This window comes from Loa loa (assembly GCF_000183805.2).
Source record: "Loa loa unplaced genomic scaffold supercont3.14, whole genome shotgun sequence".
Lineage (NCBI taxonomy): Eukaryota > Metazoa > Nematoda > Chromadorea > Rhabditida > Onchocercidae > Loa > Loa loa.
The window spans coordinates 311,257-320,910 of NW_018108194.1; the positions used below are offsets into that span (position 1 = coordinate 311,257).

At 35.2% G+C, this 9,654-nt stretch overlaps 3 protein-coding genes across 4 annotated transcripts in view; 1 reads left to right on the forward strand and 2 right to left on the reverse strand.

Moving 5' to 3' along the window:
- Positions 1-695, forward strand: part of LOAG_16711 (DNA polymerase) — a gene marked incomplete at both ends in the record, with an annotated part of 16,914 nt that extends 16,219 nt beyond the window's left edge. Inside the window, 2 exons of the mRNA XM_020449361.1 lie at positions 147-422; positions 534-695. Of these exons, the coding sequence (XP_020307130.1) occupies positions 147-422; positions 534-695 (438 nt within the window). The remainder of the gene's footprint in view (positions 1-146; positions 423-533) is intronic.
- A 631-nt stretch (positions 696-1,326) lies between these two features.
- Positions 1,327-4,186, reverse strand: LOAG_05581. Of its 2 annotated transcripts, none has more exons than XM_020446904.1 (6): positions 4,016-4,186; positions 3,569-3,680; positions 3,204-3,287; positions 2,833-3,080; positions 2,240-2,441; positions 1,327-1,642 (listed from the first exon to the last, which is right to left on the reverse strand). In XM_020446904.1, exons 2-6 carry the CDS (start codon positions 3,626-3,628, stop codon positions 1,490-1,492), a joined length of 747 nt encoding a protein of 248 aa, XP_020307131.1. In that variant the 5' UTR covers positions 3,629-3,680; positions 4,016-4,186; the 3' UTR covers positions 1,327-1,489. The 2 variants fall into 2 exon arrangements, with proteins under 2 accessions (XP_020307131.1, XP_020302807.1); XM_020446903.1 differs by having other exon boundaries at positions 3,204-3,308.
- Positions 4,187-4,848: 662 nt separating this feature from the next.
- On the reverse strand, positions 4,849-8,653 carry LOAG_05582 (nin one binding protein). The gene is made up of 9 exons (XM_020446905.1): positions 8,572-8,653; positions 8,210-8,306; positions 7,918-8,050; positions 7,251-7,465; positions 6,861-7,040; positions 6,642-6,754; positions 5,854-6,035; positions 5,275-5,398; positions 4,849-4,989 (listed from the first exon to the last, which is right to left on the reverse strand). The coding sequence occupies exons 2-9, from the start codon at positions 8,285-8,287 to the stop codon at positions 4,896-4,898; spliced, it is 1,119 nt and encodes a 372-aa protein (XP_020302808.1). The 5' UTR covers positions 8,288-8,306; positions 8,572-8,653; the 3' UTR covers positions 4,849-4,895.
- Positions 8,654-9,654: the final 1,001 nt, after the last annotated feature.

Here is a 9,654-nt window from a genome sequence, read left to right on the forward strand (position 1 = left end):
CAGTTATACACTAAAGTCTCTCCATCTCATTCAGTTTTCCGGTACCACGATATTATAATTTCTTCTCTTTACTCCAATTTTCTCCAATTTCACGTACTACTGGTTACTTATTGCTTTTTTGTAGTTCCTTATACTAAGACATTCAGCTGCGCTATCAACTTCTGCGTATGTTGGATGTGGATGATTCATCACATGACGATACATGGCAATCGTTAAACGTTTCCTGCACTTTGACTCAACTGTTTTGTTCTGTATGCTGCCAATCAAATGATTTGGATGTATGTCAATCAGAAGCATGGATTTGTCCAAGCTGTGGAAAACAGTTCCATTCGTCTACCATTGAACAGCTCCTAATAGAACGAGTGAATCAGCTTCTGATAGCTTATACAATACAAGATTTCAAGTGTACGCGTTGCGAAGCGGTAAGCCTTCATACGTTATATCTGATGGAGTTATTCTGAACGACATGTTTTATCAAAAAGCTAACGTTGTATGATTCAGTTAGTCATTCGGATAACGGGGATCATTTTCAGGTTCGAAGACATAATCTGTCTTTATTTTGTGATTGTTGTGGTGTTGAAGAAAACGTTATATCACCTGCCGAACTTCGTTTCAACCTGGAGACGGTCGGGAAAATTGCTCAGCAACATAACCTTACACGTTTAGCTGAATTGTGTGGATGGACTCTGTTTTGATCTCTTATAATCTTTTTAAAATATTGCCTTAAGCGCAGCCTTAAATGTCTGGAAGCATGACTATATGGGACTCTAGTTGAAATATTTCAAACGAACTTCTACTTAGCATTCTCAGCGCTTTGAAGTAATGGTTAAATTTCAATGCTCTTACCACTAATTACTAATTATGTCACCAGATTATGCTACCTTCTTACTCTATACTCGTATTGCCACTATGTATTTACTTGCCTTTTATTAAGAAACCGCGCCTTTATTTTTATGATTGTCGATTACATGTCCTATTTCTTCTCCATACCTTAAATCTATCCTCTTGGATTCACCAAGTTTCCATTACCATTGATTGATTATGTGGATAAATTTGAGCAATACTGTCCATGCAAATTACCTAACTTATCATTTCCCCACAGGTTTGCTTTCGAAACGATATAGTGGCACTGTAGTATATTTCCTTATGTTTTTAGTCAAACAGATAATGAAGAGACGTTACAATTAATACAGTTTTCTTAGTCTTTCCAGATGAAAATTCGGGGCGCTAATTTAAATTTAAATGTTCAAACGTAGTTTTGTAGGTCATAACAACTAAATTTCTTTGAATGGACGAGAAAAACATGGCAAATTTTTTTAATTTTAGGTGGAGTGTATCATTTCTTAAAGGATGCAAAAACTATTTTTATTCCATTCACAGTACAAAAAGTAAAAAAATCACAAAGAAGTAGGTGCTAGAAATAATTTCACATTGTTCAATGTCAATATATAAACATTGCATTAATGGTTTATTTCCACTCATTTTACCATCAATCCAATTCGTCTAAGGGATTGTTGCTAGACCACTTTGTTGCATCAACTGTTTGCCGACATATTGGACAAGTATTGTGCCTCCTAAGCCAAGGTAATATGCACTCCCGATGAAAAATGTGTTGACATTCTAATATTGCTACCAATTCATCCTGAATTTATAATTAACATGGACTTATAATTCAGTGACAAGTTTTGCACTGACTTCTCTATAGAATGTTCCACTAGCACCACAAATATAATTAAAAGGCTTCAAGCTCTGGAATATGTTAGAGACAGATACATTACTTATACTGTTCCTTCTTAGACAAAGGCCAGGATTCTAGAATTCTATTAATCTAATTGCCAAGTATGCGACTAGTTCATAACAACTAGGAAGCAGTTCGGGTGGTACTCATTCGCTGTCATTTTTGTGGTAACTTTTTCAGTAACGCTTATATGCACCAACAGTGAACTCTTGGGTGATAGAACTCTCTTTCTAGCCTCACATGCATCTGAATCTTCTTATTTAAGTACGCTTTTCATTGAATAAATTCTGATTTTTGATGTTTGCTGCCACCGCTGAATTTCTCATATATCAAATAATGAAAGAACTGTGAATATAGCTGAAACTTTTGTGATGATCAAAGAGATAAGGTAATCACCGATCTTCTAGCTTCACAATAAATCATTTAATTTGAAGCAAAGTGCACAAAGCACCTTAAAGCTTAGGGCAATATTCGAATCTTCAAATCACTATTAAATCTAACCTTTTTGAAAGTTTCCATGCATGTAGTACACTGTGCGCCACTGTCAATATGCTTTGGCTCCACCACTGTCATAGGTAGGTTGGCAAGCAGTTTAGGGTCGACAGGAGTTGAACCACCCTCAAATTGATTTAACAGCTGTGTGACAATTTGATCCAAGCCACCTTCTCCCCATGCGTAATCTGCTACTGGACCATGAAGAACACTGGAATTTTTCCGATAGAGGCGCATTATTTTCCAACTTTTCATGCTATAAATCTTCCAAAAACAAATAGAATTAATAAGAATTTCACTACAATGGAATCGACATTTACTAAGCGCAAAAGTGTGGTGACGCGCAGCGCGGCTCACGTGCGTGTTAACTGTGAGATCGTGCTTATTCTCCAGATGAAAGCGCTTAACGAATAGGTCGCCAACAATGTATTGCGTAAAAATCAAAGCCTAAGAAGGCTACACTGACTTCACTTCGATTTCTTAACCCATTTTTCAAATTATTCATTAAATGACACTTAACAGTTGATGATAGCAACTGATAAATTAATAAAGGGGTAACTGAAAATGTTTCAGATTTTTGATAATTGAAAGCAACAACTTACTTTCCATGGGCATTTGGATCACGAGTAATTTGTAGCTGTATTTGAGCTCCTTGTGCCGATAAATTTGTAAGTAATTGATTTAGGAAAAGCAGTATAATATTTTCATCTTCTCCACCACCTACAGAAGGTCCATGCATAAATCGTATTGATGAAGGTTGCTGGTGCTGATCCGATTGCTGCTCAGCGTTACTTGAAGAACCTACATCTGCATTTCCATGCTCTCCATCCGAAATCATTTGGCCAAAGAACTAAAACTGATCCTTTTCTATCAACTTTCTTAACTTTATTTATCTGCTGTGGTAAATGAAAATTTTCACATAACTATAATGATAATTTAAAAAGTTTCTGGAAGAAAATGAAAGAGAGCATACCATCCCAAATGGTGACATATATGACCTGCTATCTGTGGGAAGTTCTTCAATAAATTCGCTACCACATCGTGCACAAACAAAATCCTTGAAACCTTCCACTTTAAGCTAGACAAAAATCACATAGACTACGATAAAAAGTAAACTTTAAATAACCTGTGAATATACACAACATGAAAAGTTGCTCGCGAAAAATGGAACTAAATCTATGCAGGCAGACTAAGCAAAATGATTCAACGAAATATCCTATCAATTTTTTTTTAACAAGATCATGATCAAGCCTAAATTGTAGTCGTATTATCATATCCATGAGATACACTTTCAGAAATCATTTACATTGTATAAAAACCGTAGAAAAAAAAACTTACCCCATCTCTCAATGCCACTCCTTGCTGACAGTTGTGGCAATAATATGTCGACATTGACATCAAAATAAAAATTAGCTGCCTTAAGTGGCAGATAATCCACTAGCTTGTCTAACTGAAGTAAAAAAAGTCAATTATCGATATGATATCAAGCACTCATGAACTGATCACAACGTTATACATTATGGACAAATCTGTACCAAAGGATATTCATTACATTGAAGATGAATTTGCTAAGAAAGCAATTTCCATTTGCATAACAGAAGAAAATTGAATGACCAAAGTGAATTGAAAACCGTAAAAGAAAATGGCTCAATTGCTGATACTGAGTTCATAGTAAGAGACATGCTGTGAAAGTTTTAAATCATTTCACGTAATTAAGAGTAACGAACAAATTGAATTCTAGTATTTATATCTCACGCTTCATTAGCTGCTAAGAGAAAACTGCACCTTCTTGAGGGCGGCTTCCTGGTTCGGTACAAAAAATTTCCAATATTTTGGAATGCATATACCATAGCATTCAAAAATATGCAATAAGCTGGCTTAGCATCTCAAACTATACCATTTCTTCCTCAAACGAAAGATGGTAGAGCCAATGGAAGAAGTTAGAACTGAAATTAGTAATTCAAATATTTTTGAATCATTACATCCCAAACTTGCTGTAACTTAGAGATTATTGAAGATTTTAAAGCAGATATTTAGCTAAAAAGTAATTTTCTGAATACTTTAGTAATATTTAAATTCCAAACGACAGCAGAGTCCAAGGTTCTGTGGAAAAGTTGTATCTCGCGGTGATGCAAAACAACCACATGGTAGAAAACGAACTCTAAGTAATGAGTTAGTCTCACTACATCAGGATGAACATCAATGCACAAACGAAAATCTCACTTCAACTTTAATTTCCTTAGTTGCTCAAGCTGATAACAATCAACGAAACAGATAAGTATAGGCTTAGAGCCGAATTGTTCATTTGATTTACTGTTATTAACACTTTTATTGCGAAAAAAAATAAGCGAAATAATAACAATAACATAACAAACGTAATCATTCTCAAAAAGATAGTGAACGTAGACTTCTTTACATCCCAAATAGTTTTCTTCACTAACTTATCATTTCAATTATCACTAATCACGGTTAACTCTTTGCAATACGTTTCCTACTCACAGCAAGACACATCCCAAACAGGCTAACGATAGCAATTTTCAAGCTAACAATTTCTTACAATTTACCCGTTAATCAAATTACCAAAGGTTCACTATTATTGTAAAGAAAAAATAGTGAAACTGGAATTAAATGAATGAAAATTTCATAGCAATAAAGCAAAACAAATCTATCGTCGTTTATTTCCTCGTTTTTTTCCATGTGTTCGCACATTTGGATTCCGCCCAGTTTTTTGCAACGACCGTATACCCAATATTGCTGACCTAAAATCAAAAATGATTTATTAATGGTACAAACAAAGACCACTGCTAAGCAAATCTGACTTAATGCAACTACTAAATACAATCTTTAATTCATTCACACCACCTTCGTAACCTTTTCTTTTAATTGTAACAATTAAATTAAAATTCCAAACCATAAAAAAACCTTTCCACTCCTAACACATGTAAATTACAAATGAATGAAGTTCAGTTTTCAAGAAAACTTTATTATTCCTAATAATTCCATATTGATAATGCTACTAACTACTCTTCAAAGTCAAAATTCACCTGCTCGTTACATCGTTCATAGCGAACGGTCTAGTTTCCGTTGGATCCTGGTGACAGCGAGCCATTCTGTTTTGCGGCATGGGTTGGTCTTCAAAAAGCTGCGGTCCTCCAGGATGTTTTCCACCTAAATATTGTTAAAAGAATTAAAGAAATTCCCATTTCTTATGCTGCGTCTCTTGCACAGGAAGAAAATAGCTTGTACTAATCAAATGTCATTTAAACCTCATGATATCAGCCATGCTTTTTTATACCTTACGGCAATTTTGCACCTGACCTTAAAGAGGACAGACCGTCTTTCCGTCATCTTATATGTGTAAAAATTTTGAGAAAATTAGGACTCAAAACACCCAATAACTACACACGACTAAATAAAGTAATAGTTACATGAACTTGCTGGAGTCTGAGAAGTTAGAGGGATCAAATTTCACCGGGTTTAGTTTCACTAAATTAGTTTTTAACTTAGCTATTATTACAATTAAATCCCTTAACCTGTTACAGGCAAAATCAAAAGAATCAAACCTATCATTTGAAGTAATCTAAAAACAAATAAATGATTTGTTTATAATATTGAAAGCAAACCTTTCGGGGCGGGAAGGGAGTACTTAAGCCCACGTGAAGACTGCAGCCGATTCCAGTTGATGTGAAGTTGCAGCGTACCATCTTCAGCTACACTAACAGCAACTCGATGCAGTGAGTCATTTCCGCAACGAGGACAAAAACGTTTCGTCATCACAGTTGTTGTCGCAAAGCACGCCCAACATCTTTAAGAAAATATTTCCACTTAATTCTAAAAGCGAAGGCTAATATCTTTTATCTAGTAAGATAAATATCTTTTTTCCGATTCATAAATTATCTGTTCATAGCTGAGAAAAGCAAAAGCTTAGGGAGGTCCTCGACAATCTGTTTTTTTTTCTTTTTTAAAATATATGAGCGCTCTTGATAAGAGAAAAGACTTAAGTCACTCATGAGTTCTCACTCAGAGAGACTAACTATGTGGACCGGAAACTTTAACTGGAAACACAACGATGCATTATCCTCCCTTCTTTATTTTATGCAAACACGAAATAATAATAATTATCCTCCTCTCTTTATTTCTTCTCCTTCCTTTCTTTCATTTTTAGGATCTGGTTACTATCCTCCCCGACCGTAAGATATATTACTGATTCTTAGGTCCCTGACAGGAACTGAGTGGTGGTATTTTAAAATCCATAGACTGCATAAATATAGTGTTTTGATATAATAATACCAAAAAAAAAAGAAGGAAAAATCGCAAAGTCATGATCACTTCGACGAATATACGTCGAATATTTGTGTTTTCTATTAGAATGTATAAGTTTTAATAGGTAAATCATAGCTTCTAAATCTACCTGAGAATATAATTATTCAATCGGTGTATTCTGTAGCCATTAACAGACAATAAATACAGACCCAAACGAAGAAGGACGTTCTGCATAGCAAAATCTGTCGTAACACATGCCACCTAAAATATAATTAAATGCTTTGCTAACTACGTACACTTCCAATACTAAATGTAAAATCAAATCTAGCCTGAAACATCAGTTTAATTGTATTAGTTAAAATTAAACCTTCATTTCCTTTTCAGGAATCGATATTTCATCAGTGTGTCCTAATATTTCATCCACATTACCTTCACTTAACCAAGTACCACCATCACTGCTGTTACTACCAATACTAGCATCGTCACCAACATCAATGACACCTTCCATTTCTCCTGACTCTGATTTTCCTTCAGTTTCCGTAGTCCCCTGCAACGTATGATAATGATACTAAATTGATCACCTTATTTCGAGAGCAAAGTTACAGAGAAGGTCAGGAAAGAGAGGGGCGACACTTCATCCAATAAGATACGAAAAAATAAAATCACATTTTGAATGGTCGGCAACATTAAGCACATTATTTGAACTACTAAGAAAAGATACTCAATAAAATCTAACGTTAAATTGTGAAACACTCACTTCGTCGATTTGGACATTTTTATCATTCGTCGTTACTGCTGTGTCTTTTGTTTTTCGGTAATTAGTTGTTGGTTTGTCATTAATCATTTCTAAATCATAGCGTAAACCATCTTTCCCATACTGTTCCAAATGAAGATCATGTACCAATGACAGTAATTTTAAGTCCACTGCCGATAATGAAGGGTAATCACCGGTTTTCTTCGAAAATTCGGTAACTGGAACAAACTTTCGACATACCGAGATACTGATGTAACTCCAATCCTGGTTGGACTGATTAAATTTCCTAACAATATTGTCAATTGTTTCGCTCAATTTAATGTCATAAGTGAGGAATAATCAATATTATTAACTAATACATGGGACTGAAAAACAGTTTTGCATGCTCTAACATTTTTCAGTACTTTTCGATTCAGAATTCAACAATTGCATGATAGAAGAACAGCACTTTACGAAAGACATGTCCATTAATTCAGACTCATGGGCCATAAAAACCACTCAAACTTTAAGGCACCTGAGCAGACAGCAAACGTTTGCTAGAAAAGTCACCAGGTAACAAAAACTACAGTCACCGAACACCAAACAACTATCCATCATAAATTCAAGATAAAGGAAAATGTGTAGTGTACCATTAAATCGCACTAATTCGAATAAATGCAATGAAACTAACTGATATGGAGAGATTCGGCCGTTGGTTCTCGAATGCGGATCTGATACGGAAGACTGTCAAGTAAATAACGCATTTTCTCACATTTTAATTCACTGACCACTCCCGACACCGTGTAAATCTCTGAGGCTAGATCCTGAAACCCCTTAGTAAAAGGTACGAAATGGCGGTTAAACCCTTAGCAAGAAGAAAGCAGCTCAAATTTTTCTTGATTTTAACTGACGAAAGGAACGAAGAAATAAGTGATAATTAAGAATATCGCTTATGTTAGCATACTGTCAACTGCAGTACTTACATGCAAAGGTACTCGTTTGATAAATGCATTGGCGTCAGCCACCAACTGTCGTACAGGGACATCTTCAGGGGCCTTCATAATGCTTGATTCCACAAACCTACAATTCAGCTGATGGTTTTTTTCACGCAAGCTCCTTTGGCCTTTGCTCCTTTGCTAGTTGAGCTGAGCTTGAAGCCCTAACCAGTTATACAGATATCATGCTAGCTAACTTCATTCAGCACGATGTTAGTGATGTATGAGTGGACATGATGTCATACGCTCGATGGGTTTAATGACCGTAACAAACACGTAAATGTATAAAAAATACATTTGACTTGGTGACAATATGAACAGGGATAGTGAGAAGGATATTGTGACAAGACCTCGTTTAGGAGTAATCCATCACCGTACACTCATCCCCATGTCGCCATGCGCACCATCGCAAAGTAATCTTGAAACGGGCACGTATCAACCATGAAATACACAGTGGAGTTTAGGCCGAGAAGGAGTAAGATTGAGATGTGGTTAAAGTTGGTGAGGTTCAGGGTGTTTTGTGTGACGTAGTATTCAGGATTGTTCCGTTTCTGATTCCTGAAATGAATAGTCTTCGTTAACATTCCATCAAAGTTAACATTTGTTAGAACTTTAAATTGTGAATTTTGGAAAAATTAAGTTTAAATTTAAGATTCAAAAGCTTTTAAATTCAAAATAAGACGATGCATCGCTGATTTCTTGCTTTTATTCACTAATAGTATTGATATTTCAATAAAATGAGATGATCGTAGAGTGAGAGTACTATGAAAAGACGAGGGAGTAATTGTTAAAGTCTGGGTTGCTACTTTGGGATGGGTCAATACTGTGAGAATAAATTGGATGGCACATATTGCTATAAGTATTTCGGAGCAGATATATCCCTCCTAAAAGTAAAAAGCATTGTTATTACGAATTAATTACTCTATCTATCACATACATCCGAAAGATAAAACTCCTCTACGTTGCATTGTATACAAAAGCAATAGGGATAGGGTAGAAGAGTTTTTAATCAATCAATAAATGATGCTTTTGTTTGTAACTGATGAATGATAATTTCCTTTCATGGTATTGAATTCCTAAAAAAGTAATTCCAAATCATCCAAATAGCGCTAGACATACAGCTCCACTGCGACATAGGTAATTCGTTAGAAGTAATGCAGCCAGAGACCAAAATTTTCATCCATCGCCCGTGACACATACCAGCAAGTTTTATCATGGACACATTCAGACTCAGTGGTATTTTGTTAAAAAAATGAAATTTCATCCTACTATGTAAAAATTTTTGGATATTAAATAAAGCAATTGAAGACATGGTGTTTTGCATGGAGTTGTGAGGTCAAACTGTCGAAAATCTCAATTTTTTCACGTTGACTTTTAGAGATTTTTTGAAATTTGTTTGAGATATGCTTGAAATATTTGAATTCACTCAGTGT

What these genes read in the sequence shown, in the direction of transcription:
- LOAG_05581 (XM_020446903.1), bottom strand. Translation starts at nt 3,628, where the DNA reads ATGTCAATGTCGACATATTATTGCCACAACTGTCAGCAAGGAGTGGCA. An exon ending in GAGTGGCATTGAGAGATGGG is followed by an intron (nt 3,309 to 3,568) that starts GTAAGTTTTTTT and finishes ATTTTTGTCTAG; the next exon opens with CTTAAAGTGGAAGGTTTCAA. An exon ending in ATATGTCACCATTTGGGATG is followed by an intron (nt 3,081 to 3,203) that starts GTATGCTCTCTT and finishes GATCAGTTTTAG; the next exon opens with TTCTTTGGCCAAATGATTTC.
- LOAG_05582 (XM_020446905.1), bottom strand. Translation starts at nt 8,287, where the DNA reads ATGAAGGCCCCTGAAGATGTCCCTGTACGACAGTTGGTGGCTGACGCC. An exon ending in TCAAACGAGTACCTTTGCAT is followed by an intron (nt 8,051 to 8,209) that starts GTAAGTACTGCA and finishes AAGGGGTTTCAG; the next exon opens with GATCTAGCCTCAGAGATTTA. An exon ending in GGCCGAATCTCTCCATATCA is followed by an intron (nt 7,466 to 7,917) that starts GTTAGTTTCATT and finishes AGTTTGTTCCAG; the next exon opens with TTACCGAATTTTCGAAGAAA.